Source organism: Trachurus trachurus, assembly GCF_905171665.1.
Source record: "Trachurus trachurus genome assembly, chromosome: 13".
Taxonomy (NCBI): Eukaryota; Metazoa; Chordata; class Actinopteri; order Carangiformes; family Carangidae; genus Trachurus; species Trachurus trachurus.
In genome coordinates this window covers 34,104,687-34,115,874 of record NC_139892.1, presented here as the reverse complement: position 1 = coordinate 34,115,874, position 11,188 = coordinate 34,104,687, and the positions used below count along the sequence as shown (strand labels likewise).

Here is an 11,188-nt window from a genome sequence, read left to right as displayed (position 1 = left end):
CAATCAACAGTATACATATTTAAGAGAATTGCGGTTTAACTCAAGACGCGAGGTGAGAATACATTTAGTCCACTCTAATGTCAATCCTGATGCAGACCAAAGAGATAAGGTTACCTCAGGATGAGTCAGACTGCTTTTAGTGAGCTCCCGATGGCAGGGCGACTCATTTATATATATATATTTCTGGAGGTACTGCTGGTATCTTACATAACAAGTGTCACAAGTGTCTCCATAATTCATCCACAAAAGCACAAGACGGTTTCCAAGTAAAAAATAAAAATAAAATCACAGCTACCTTTATTCACCGAGTTGAGTACAAAAGACAAAAATGCATCAAATGCTACATCTATGTAGTAAAACATATCAATTCATCTGACTGTTATATTTCCATTAAGTTCTTCTCAGAGCAGATTGACATTAGTAAAATAAAAAGCACAACAGAACCAAAAGCTTTTAATTCACTCAAATCGTGACAAGTATTTTACAACCGGTAAGGGAAATCGGGGGAAAAGAGGAGCAAGAAACACGACAATGGCCTAAAACAAAACAACTCAAATGAATGAATGAGCCGTATATCTGTGTCCAGGAAACAGGAGGGATGGTTTGGCTTTCTGGTGTCGTTCAGGTCACAGGACTTCCCATGAGCCTTTCCTGACGCAGGGACACCAGTCGATTGAGCCACAGCTCCTCTGCTTTCTCCTTGTCCATGAACAACTGCAGGAAGATGTAGAGAGAAGGTGTGAATACACAGAAAACTATTCATTTTGTTTTTTAAAACATGGGAAACAAGGAAACAAGTCCACTATATCTCTCAATCCTTTTTTTGTGACATTTTGTAAAAAAAAAAAAAAAAAGCAGCTTGATCAACATGTGGCTACTCAATCACAGTTCTTTGTTTCTAATGAGCCATGTGAACTTCATTTCACAATCTACTAGACACTTGATTGACTTAGCAACTCCTTCCTAAACCTCCCACATCCACAATGTGACAGAAATGAACGAGCTCCGTTTCCTTGTGAGTTTATGAGCATGACACTGAGTCGTCAGTCCTGCCCACTAACACTCATGTGACCTCAGCGAGGAGTCACGGCGATGGCATGAGTGACGGCCGTATAGTATCTTATGTCGCCTCCGTCTTTTCTTATCTACCGACTTCAAAATGTGCATCAGAAAAAGCCGTTGTTATGTAACTGGTCTAGTTGCGAGGGGCCGAGGAGTGTGTTAGAGCGGTGGCAGAGGGGCCCTACACATGCGACGACTTGTATTCATGGCAGTACATCACGAGCAGTAATGATATTGATTGTAAGAGGGCTATAAAACTCTTGCTGCAAGTGTCTGATGAATGAAGGCATCTGTTTATTAGGAAGAAACATAATGACTATGAGACTGAGAAGCAAGGCACCCAGACATTGGGGGGAAAAAAATTGGAAGATCATTTCTATATTCACTGTGTGTGCTTGTGCGAGGGTGGGAGATAATGCTGACACGCCGGCTATGTGTATATACTGTACATCTATGTGATGATGCATGTCTATTATTATGCAGATTGTAGAGCAAGCCCGGCCACGTCAATCCTTCATTCTTAACCTGCGGTGCTTACAGCTGCACTGCATGTTATCTGTGTGTTAGATTCAACACCAGTGAGTTCTTGTCTGTCAGCCCCGCACTGGTGTCATGGTGCTAATGAGGCTGTGTGTGTGGGATGACAGTATCTGGGCTAGGCTAATGGGACTCATCTGTTCTAATTGGAAGTGGAGCTGGAGCTGGAGCCGGGGCCGGGGCCCGCCTGGGGCATATTGCTGCCATACATCAGCCTGTCTGAGGTTGTGGATGTGTGCGCATTTGAACTCGGGGTAGGTATGTGTGTGTATGTGAGGGGGTTATCTGCATACGTCAGTGCATAACTTAGTTTCCCCAGTGGAGATAGATGACTGGGAAGCCCCAGGGAGCGTTATTGGAGTTTAAAGTTTTCCCTCTCGTTTTTCATCATTGGTCTGCAGGCACTTGGGGAGGTGATGTTGGGAGGCTATAATCTGCTATACTGCAGTGTCCCATATGATACAATGTACAATACGCAGGGATGGCGTAAACAGTGGTGGTGAAAAAGTTTGTCTACTAATCGATTAAGTTATAAAAACAAGGCAATGCTAAAAGATAAAATCAGTGCTTTTTATGGGAGAACTTACACTGGGATGGGCAAGTGTGTCAGTGTCATTGTAGACTATGGATATGGGAAGAGTGACGTCCTGAGCTTCGTCCCTGTCCGACTCCAGCTTCACCTCAACAGGCTCGACCTATATTCACAGAAAAACACAAAACTTTAAAAACATGTCACACTCAATTAGCACATTCCTGCAATCAAAATAGTTACTGCAAAACACAATGAAACATGGGCATGATCAAATATACGCATACACTGTAAATTATGACTGAATAGATAGTAGATGGTGTGTGTATGAAGGTAAAAATTCAAATATAAAATGGCAACATATGTTTCCCAATTCCATACTAAACATTAATGCCCTGGTGTAATGAACAAGTATGTAATGTGTTGACAACAATGTCCCGTAATGAAACAGCTAATATACATTATCAAAACTCTCGATTGTGTTTTTTGAGTGTGCCGCTGATAAATGTAATTGTTCCACGTAGCAAAAGAAAATGGAGGCGCCAGTCAGGGCTGCAAAACATTTAAGTAAATTGTCAACAGCTGTAAAATAGATCAGAGAATTAAAAATATTTTAATCTTTGGAAAATATTCTACTTCAAAACTTCTGTTTTAATGGATATCTTCAATCATATTCGTGTAAAACATACAAATACATTGATAGTACTGAAAAATATAACAAGACTAACATACTACTGTGTGTGTATTATGCTATGGCGGAGAACACATAAAGGAGCTGTGAAATGGAATACGACATGTGTCCTACAGATTGCAGTGATAGATTGACCTATGCAATCAACTTGCAGACAGCAGGATTAATAGAGATTAGTCTGTGTTCTGAAATGTATTCTAATGGCTATCTCCCTCAGTTCATCTGTGTGTGTAAGAAAACATGAGGTTATCAGCATTCATTCATCTTTTAGTTTATGTGAGTAACTGTTGTTGGGGTGAAAACCACCAACTGCAGTGCGAGAGGCTCTGGCTTCAGTGAATAAGGTCTTCCTCATTGTTGATTAATGGAGCTCTGAGTTGTAAATATTACAATAGTCAAACACTTGGCAGAACCAGCTTTGTGACCGGTTAAGCTTTGTCAGTTGAACAGCAACATTATTCACATTTTGTTAGTTAGAGCCAAAGGAACATTTCTGAAAAGCACTTAAAGTGAAGATGAAGGCTCTCTGCCCCCATCATGTTACCATCTGAAGAGTCCACACTGATAGCAGGGAATATGATACTTAGAACCAGTCTTCCTCCATCCCTGGAGGTAAGACTTAAAGCTATAATAAGCCCCATATTTGGACGGATGGCCTGGTCGCCTTGTTGTTCTTGATGAGGAAGAAGTAACAAAATGAATGCTTTGCCAAGTTCATTCATGTTTCAAACACTCGTTATACCAGCCCCAGAGCAAATGTTTACCCAGTTGGAAAAATCTATTTAAAATTCATTTGGCAGGACACAAAAAAGTGAGTGGGATATAAAACACAGTAGCTAATAAGTATGGTGAAGTGCCAAATATCAGACAGCATAACTGGCTATTACAATTCTTGGGAATGATATGCTGAATATATGTTTTTAATGAATGCAGCCCGCTTGAAATAGAAAAGAAAAAAAATCTTTAAAGATATACAGTGCTCTGGCAGATAATAAAGGTTTCACTGGCTTCTCCTCATTAACAGTTGTTTAAGAATCCGTCCGGTCACAATTCACAGTTGATGGTTATCAACACTAAAACCAAATACACTTTATAATCATATATTCTCAGACAACAACACGTTCAAACAGCCAACCCCATTCTGTTTGTTGAATTATGAGTTTCTTTAAAAAACAAATGATCCAAAGATGCACATTACAGGGTTGTCAATGTTTACATGTTTATTTAGCTATTATTCATTTTTGGCCCGACATGTGATATAGTTAAAGGGTCTGAAAGACTGTGCAATCCTCCCTCCGACTCCACATGAATCATCTGGATATCTTAAGTAATATGTGACTAATGACGAGGACGATACCCAGGAGATTACTCCGAGAACCAGTGAAGAGCTGCTTTAAAAGAAAAACATGTAAACTTTAAATTGTGTATCATTAAAGCGCTTCTGTGCATAAAAGAGAAACTGATTAAAATACCGCAGGACTGTGTCACTTTGTTCTACTTCAATTGCATTTTCTTTATTAGAAGAATTTTAAATGATTCTATTTTCTTTATCATATTATATGCACATATATACAGTATAAATCTATCTTTATAGACATGAATACGCACCTGAACGCCCTATACAGTATGTAGAAGATCCACTGTAAACACTAGCACCCAGCTGCATAAGTGAATCTACTGAAGTTGGGGGATCAATGTGTGTGAATGTGGCTTTGCACAGAGACAGAGAAGGTCTGATACACTGTGCATATGCAATCTGTGCAGCGTGTGTCCAAGCCAGCAGCCCAGGACAGACGGGATTAGTCCGGTCCAAGCTGCAACCGCACGGGTCTTGACCTTTGTCAGACTCACCAAGACGCGTCCCAAAAGTCTGTGCAGGTCTGCTGTCACATGTTGTCGCCTATCTTTTCAAAACAGCCATGAGCCCCCAACAAATCTAATTCCTGCTCCTTCAGAGACGGCAACATTTCAATAATGACTTCTGTGTTTTGTCTGCACAACCAGAGGGGGGTGGGGGGAGAGACAGAGGATAGCTGTTGCCTGCTGTGGCTTTTGTGTGGGTGCTGTTGCTTTGGAGGCGGCGAACAGTGGAGCGTCTGATGAAACTGTCTCAGGTCGGAACAAACGGCGCTGAATGGGAATGTTTGATTTGGTCTGGGCTGTCTCTGGACAGACGGCAGAGCATTGCAGAGAGGGAAATTCAATAAGAGACAGAGTGAAAAGATGGAGAGAGTGAGGGGAAAGGGGAGAAAGAGAGACAGAACGCACCTTTATATCGTCCCTGGATGATTTGAAAGCCTGAGGAACAAAGGAATCGCTCTCGATGGCCTCGATGTCCTTTATCCTTCGCACTTGCTCCTCCAGAGAAGTTCCCTCTGAAACACATGTTACACAGAAGGGGAAGCTATGAACAAAAGCGGGGCACACACATGTGAACGCAGGCACACAGAGGGTCAGCCTTCCCTTGTCATGCTCTGAAAGGCACCAGATTTCATTTGGACCGAGCCTTAGTCGATTGTATGTTCTCCCTGTGTATAATGTTATTTGACACTTACAATATGAAATATCTGATATTTCTCTTGTTTAATCTTGGCCTCCATGAAAAGAGGCCTTGCTTAAACCAAGGGCATAGAGTTACTACAAAAGGTAAGTGGAAAAATACTAACAAGATAATAGCCAGACAGTGAATTACACTCAGATAATGCATTCTAAAATAATCATTATATGAACACAAACTCACTGCAACGAAATTTCATTACAGAGACTAAATGTGATTAGGTTTCATACAGTTTTCATGTATCAGAAAGTATTTTGCTCCGGTTTGGCCCATCAAACAAAAAGACAGAAAGGGTTTCCAGTAAATTACTCTTGGATATAAACACATCAGGATTCTGCATATCAGATAATAAATCATTTCAAGAATTCAAGAGCAGTCTCGGTAGCGTAGGAGGGCAAAAATAGGTGTGCCAGGAAAGTTAGCAAAAAGAAAAAAAAAGACAAGAGTCTGAATGCTCCCATTATTCTCTGGCTGTCAATCTTTCCACTGATCAGTCAATATTCATCCCTCTCTCCCCCATCCATCCGTCCTCTCCTGCACTCTCCCATCTCTCTATCTGTCAATCCAGCAGACATCCATGTTTCTCTGCTCCACTGATGTAGGCTGTGTCATGAAAACAAGTACACAAATGGGAACACACACACACACACATGCACAGAGAACAACGGCATACAAGTACTCCCACATGTACACATGTGTTTGCAAACTTACATACTTAGCACTCTTGGTTCACATAAATACGTATATGCACACACATACACACACATGCACATGTACTTACTCGCAACTGGAGCTAATAGCAGGAATTAATTCAATCCATTAGCAGCTACAGAAAGGGTGTCACAACACATCTTCATGGCCTTGGTGTTTAATGAATAAATGAATATTTGTTCCTGCTTTCACAGCAAAGCATCGCATGCTCTCTTTCTCTCTCTCTCTCGCACACACACACACACGCGCTATTATAGTTCATAATAGCACTCAAACAAACTCAGTTTTGATTTAAATGCACTGCAGAATTGGACAACTGAGTGACAAGTGGAATTAAGCCTTCCTATATGACAGACTATCAGCTTGTCATCCTGTGCGGGAAGATGTGAGCAGAGACGCATTGCACAGCCGCTCCAAAAATAGTCACTACCTTGACTGGGCTGCTAGATGAAGTCTGAACACTGGCCTAATATCCTCCTGAAGACTGTGGCCTGTCCTTCACACCAGCACCAGCATCACTGCTGCACAGCTGCAAGGCTGCAAGGCGGTACAAGTGTTTGAATAAAACAACCAAGATCAAGATCAAGAATTCTTTATTGTCACTATGCATCAACATACCTTCTCACTCAAACAAAAGACAAACACACTATAAATAATAGTTATAGTGTGTAGTATTAAATATTAGTCCAACCAATGCCTACTGTATGACTGGGCAACAATTAATCCAGCACAATTACTTTTTCAATTACCCCTTTCTCTGCTGTGCCATACATAAAGAGCTACCACACAAACAGCCGCACTGTCATGTATCCACACACACATACACAACATATCTGCTGGCATCTCCTTGGCAGGCCCGTCTGTCCGTGTGTGCTGCGGGAATCCATTAAGACCTCAGACTTTTTGACAAACACATTATTGGTAGATAAAATGACTTCCATATGCTGTTTGTCAGATGTCAGCGGGAAAAGATATGTATTTCATGAGAAAATCAAAAATAATGGACTTTGAGTGCGGGCCTAGCGAGCTTAGAGGCAGACAAAAATCAATACTCTAGCTGGGCGAGCTCACTTGGCAGCTCAGAGAGGTCAAAGTTGATATTTAATATTGACACATTATCTGGCAAATTAATTTAACAGGTCGACTCAATTGTCACCGCATTAGGAACGCTTCTCTGTCAGTGATGAGAGGAGGAGAGAGTGAAAGTTGAGACGGAGGCAAAACAGACAGAGAGCAAGAGATGGAGAGGAAGATAAAGTAAAGTAGACAATTAAATGCACGGTACTGTATATGCACTGCTTTACATCAGGTTATTTCTGTTTCTATATGGCGCTTGTATCCTGGATGCTGAAATGCATTACAGCCATTACCACCGCACCGGAAATGCGATCAAGCTAATAATGGATAGTGACTGAGCAATGCATGTTAATGTATGTTTGCGTCCTTGCATGTTCATACCTACGTGTGTGTGTGTCTGTGTGTGTGGGTGTGTGCACATGTGTAAAAGAGGGAGTCAGAAAACTCACTTGCCATGTCATTACTGAAATTAGTTGGACAGACAGCAGTGCTGATGAGTGCCTCGGAATCAATAGGCTATTGTTCTCTCTAAATAGCTGTTTGTCCACTTCATTGATTAAGACCAGAAGATGTGGAGAGAAAATCAAACCAGCCAATGGAAACAGATTTCAGCTCATCTCCCCTCAGCCTTGAAGATGAGAGCGCTGTGGAAACGGTAACGCGTCCCGGCCAGAAGAGGGAGCTCTTCATCAACACATGCCAGCGCAGCACAGGCCTCTGGGCTATGGCAGCAGTTGTCTTTGTAAACTTGACTTTGGTCTAGAGTTTGTCAATCAAGAGCAGCCGAGCTGAATATATTGCCGCTGCTGATTAATTCCAGTAATTCAGTGCACCGGCGTGCCAGCTAAATTACCGCAGCACTTGTTGTGTGGAGGGAAATAAATAAAAGGAAAACAAACTGCTTGTTTTATCGAGGTCTTGCAATTTTTAGCAAATCTTTTGACAGTGTTTTGGAATTATATGGCAAACAGGGAGCTTAAAGGCGTTTAATGAATGTATTAAAAATGAACAGCAAAGACAGGGCAAACTCTGCTGCTGAATTAACGGTGCGGGGTGTAACTTCGACAGTGAGTTCAAGAATTATACTTCTACTCGGAACTTGTGTCAGAAAGAAAAAAGTGACCCCCTATTTTAATCAGGTCAGTTAAATCAAAGAGGGTTTTTTTTTGCAATTTGTCCAAGAAAAACAAAAAACAAATAACTCCATTTGTTTTAAACTCACATTCTGTATTTTTTCTTTCTCTTTGTTTCCCAGTGACACTCTCTGTCCTCTGCAAAAACCCCACAGTGATGCAAACCTCTAAGAAAACATGAAGATAAACATTTCTCAGAGTTCGTTCACCCAGGCCCGGCCTTTACACGGACACGCTCGCACATCCCAAAAAAAACGCAGAAACATCCCTTGGTTTTACCAGGTTTCAATAACATGCCCTCCCCTCCTCTGCCCCCACCTCTCTCTCCCTGCACCGCAGCAAGGATGTGTAATTCAATGCTCAATTTAGGCCCGTCTCTGTGGAGATTTTTTTGCCTGCTAATTGATAGAAATTAAGCCATTAATCAAGCCACTAGCCATCATTCAACCCAGGGAAGATGAATACAAACTTTCATAATAACCACCTTCCCCATTTTAGCCCTCATTAGCATTAATTTTTAATGTAATTATGCTATTCTTTTACACTGAGCTCATAAATTACTGCTCTTTTGTTGCTGGCTGGCCTTGTAAAATCCAAAGTAATGCTTTGTAGTCTGATCTTTAAGGCAATTACTGGCTTCTTCACTCTTTTATCTCCCTGCATTTCCAATAACCTGCTCTCTAATGATTTATCTCCGCTGTACCCCCCCCACTCGCCACCCCCACCCCCAGCCCCCCATCCCCCCATCCCACCCCACCCCAATCCCCTTCCCCGCTCTTTCTCTCTCTACACCAGCGGCCAACTGCCCCGCTGCCAGCCTCCGCCTCCAATCCCCATCCGCCCACATTCTCCCCATCTCTTTACAGCAGCCCCAGATCCATCAGGGATGCACACAAACACATGCACGGATGCTTGCCTCCACCAACTTAACTATATTAACACACGTGTATCGGTGTGTGTGTGTGTGTGTGTGCGTGCGTGCGTGCAGTGACTTTGTTTACTATCTCCTTTAGCCATTTTCCAGCTCGCCCTTCATTAGTGAATATCCAGCTCCAGCAATGGCGACAACACCTGGGGAATGCCAAGGTAAGAGACTGGCGCTCCATCTCACTCACTCTCTCTCTCTCCCTCTCTCTCTCCTGGCTGGTCTCCTGTGGGTCTTACCTGTAGGCTAGCTGCTCTTGTTTATGTAACCCCTGAGCTGGGTAAACACACACGCACACACACACGCACGCACACAGGCACACACTCGCAGAGGCTTGGCATCAAACAGCTGAGTTAAGCTTAGCAGGGCTGTGTGCTGGGGGCGATAGAGGGGCTCCGGTCTGGCCCTGTTCTCAGCAGCAGCATCCTGGCTGCATCAAAGTCTTTACTGTATGATTCTCCAGGCCCAAACAACAGGCTGCTCCAACGCATGCCTGGGAATTGGACTGAACAATAACAGCAGAAAAAAAAAAAAAAATGAAACAATAGGTTACTTATTAAAATCCAACTGATGAGATTTCATTATCAACACCAAATGACTCTCTGTGAGACATTTTGCTTTGCCGATGAGATTTCCATTGCATTGAAATAAATAAATGAAGAAACCTAATGTGTCTGCGAGTGCTGCTGCTAATGAGATATTTTGTTGATATGACAGAGAAGTTTAAGCCTGGGCGGCTCAGGCGACCAGAATCACAGAGTCAGACCCCTTGCCTCTATTTCCTGCACGGCTAACTTTCCGTTATTAAAAAAGGTGTCTGGAGCGGGCCTTGGTTAGGTAATACTTTTAGACCGTATTGATCAGGAGCTGCTGACAGCTTCTGATGTTAGCCCTGGAAATGCATCAAGTGGCTAATGAGCAGCTATTAGGCCCATCGATTTGCTGATTTCAATTGATAGCTAGCAGGCCAAAGCGGCACATCAATATTTGCATAACTAATACCCTGCAGCTTGAGGCAGTGAAAAATGAGACCTCAATGAGTCAGGGAGAAAAGGAAAAGAGATACATAGAGCGGGGAGAGAGCCGAGGAGGATAATGAGAGCAGACAAAAACAAATCAGCAACACACAAGCACGAGAAACACCTGGACTATCAAAACTATCCACAGGCCAAGAAAAGCTGCACCACCGTGTGTTTTCCTCCCCCCCCCCCTTGTGTGTGCACAAATCGGTCTGAGAGGAACGCCGACCACCAATGGGAGAGCAGCAAACAATGACAATGTGTGACGCTGACGTGGCTGACGCCCGGGTCGACAGGTCACGGAGGAAAAATTCTGACAGGCTGAGCCAGATGTCCCCGAGTGAGTCCCCGAGGAGTGGCTGTATATGTATGTATGTGTTTGTAAGTGTGTGTGTGAGCAGGGAGATGTCCAGTGACGGAGCAGGTGGCTAAGCCAGTCTAATGTGCATTCCCACGAGACCCCTCCCACACACACACACACACATACACACACAATCACGCGCATAATACGCACAGTCACTCACATATTACCGCCCCATCCTCCCTCCAGAAAAAGCCACATGTCTTTATAACCCGTTGTCTTCCAACAATGCACCTTCAACCACAACACACACAAACACACACACACACACACGGGCCAAGTGATCCCCCATGGTGCTCACCTTGTTATCATAGTGTCAACTGGTCTCCGTGGAGTTGGCCGTCCTGTCGGCTCCTGTCACACACACACACGGGGGCCTGTCACGCATCACTAACCCTCGGCTGTCTCTCTTAAACACTCGGCCCCTGGAAGTTCTTTGGAACTTGTGGAGAACACCATCCACCTGGAGCGTCATTTGACCCCTCAGCAGATATGGAGCGTGATAGATATATTTTTTTTGTGCGTTATCTTCTGTGATATCTATTTGGAATCAGGAAATGAAGAGCAGCTGGTGGCGGAGTGTCAC

At 43.1% G+C, this 11,188-nt stretch overlaps 1 protein-coding gene across 3 annotated transcripts in view; it reads right to left on the bottom strand.

The window, feature by feature from the left end:
- Nucleotides 1-295: 295 nt before the first annotated feature.
- rsrc1 (arginine/serine-rich coiled-coil 1) overlaps nucleotides 296-11,188 on the bottom strand; it is a 133,500-nt gene continuing 122,607 nt past the window's right edge. For 2 of the 3 annotated variants that reach the window (XM_083985480.1, XM_083985479.1), the window contains exons 8-10: nucleotides 5,088-5,194; nucleotides 2,187-2,294; nucleotides 296-714 (exon numbers count right to left, since the gene is read on the bottom strand). In XM_083985480.1, the coding sequence (XP_083841606.1) occupies nucleotides 622-714; nucleotides 2,187-2,294; nucleotides 5,088-5,194 (308 nt within the window). In that variant the 3' untranslated portion in view covers nucleotides 296-621. The remainder of the gene's footprint in view (nucleotides 715-2,186; nucleotides 2,295-5,087; nucleotides 5,195-11,188) is intronic. The other variant, XM_083985478.1, reaches the window with a different exon arrangement.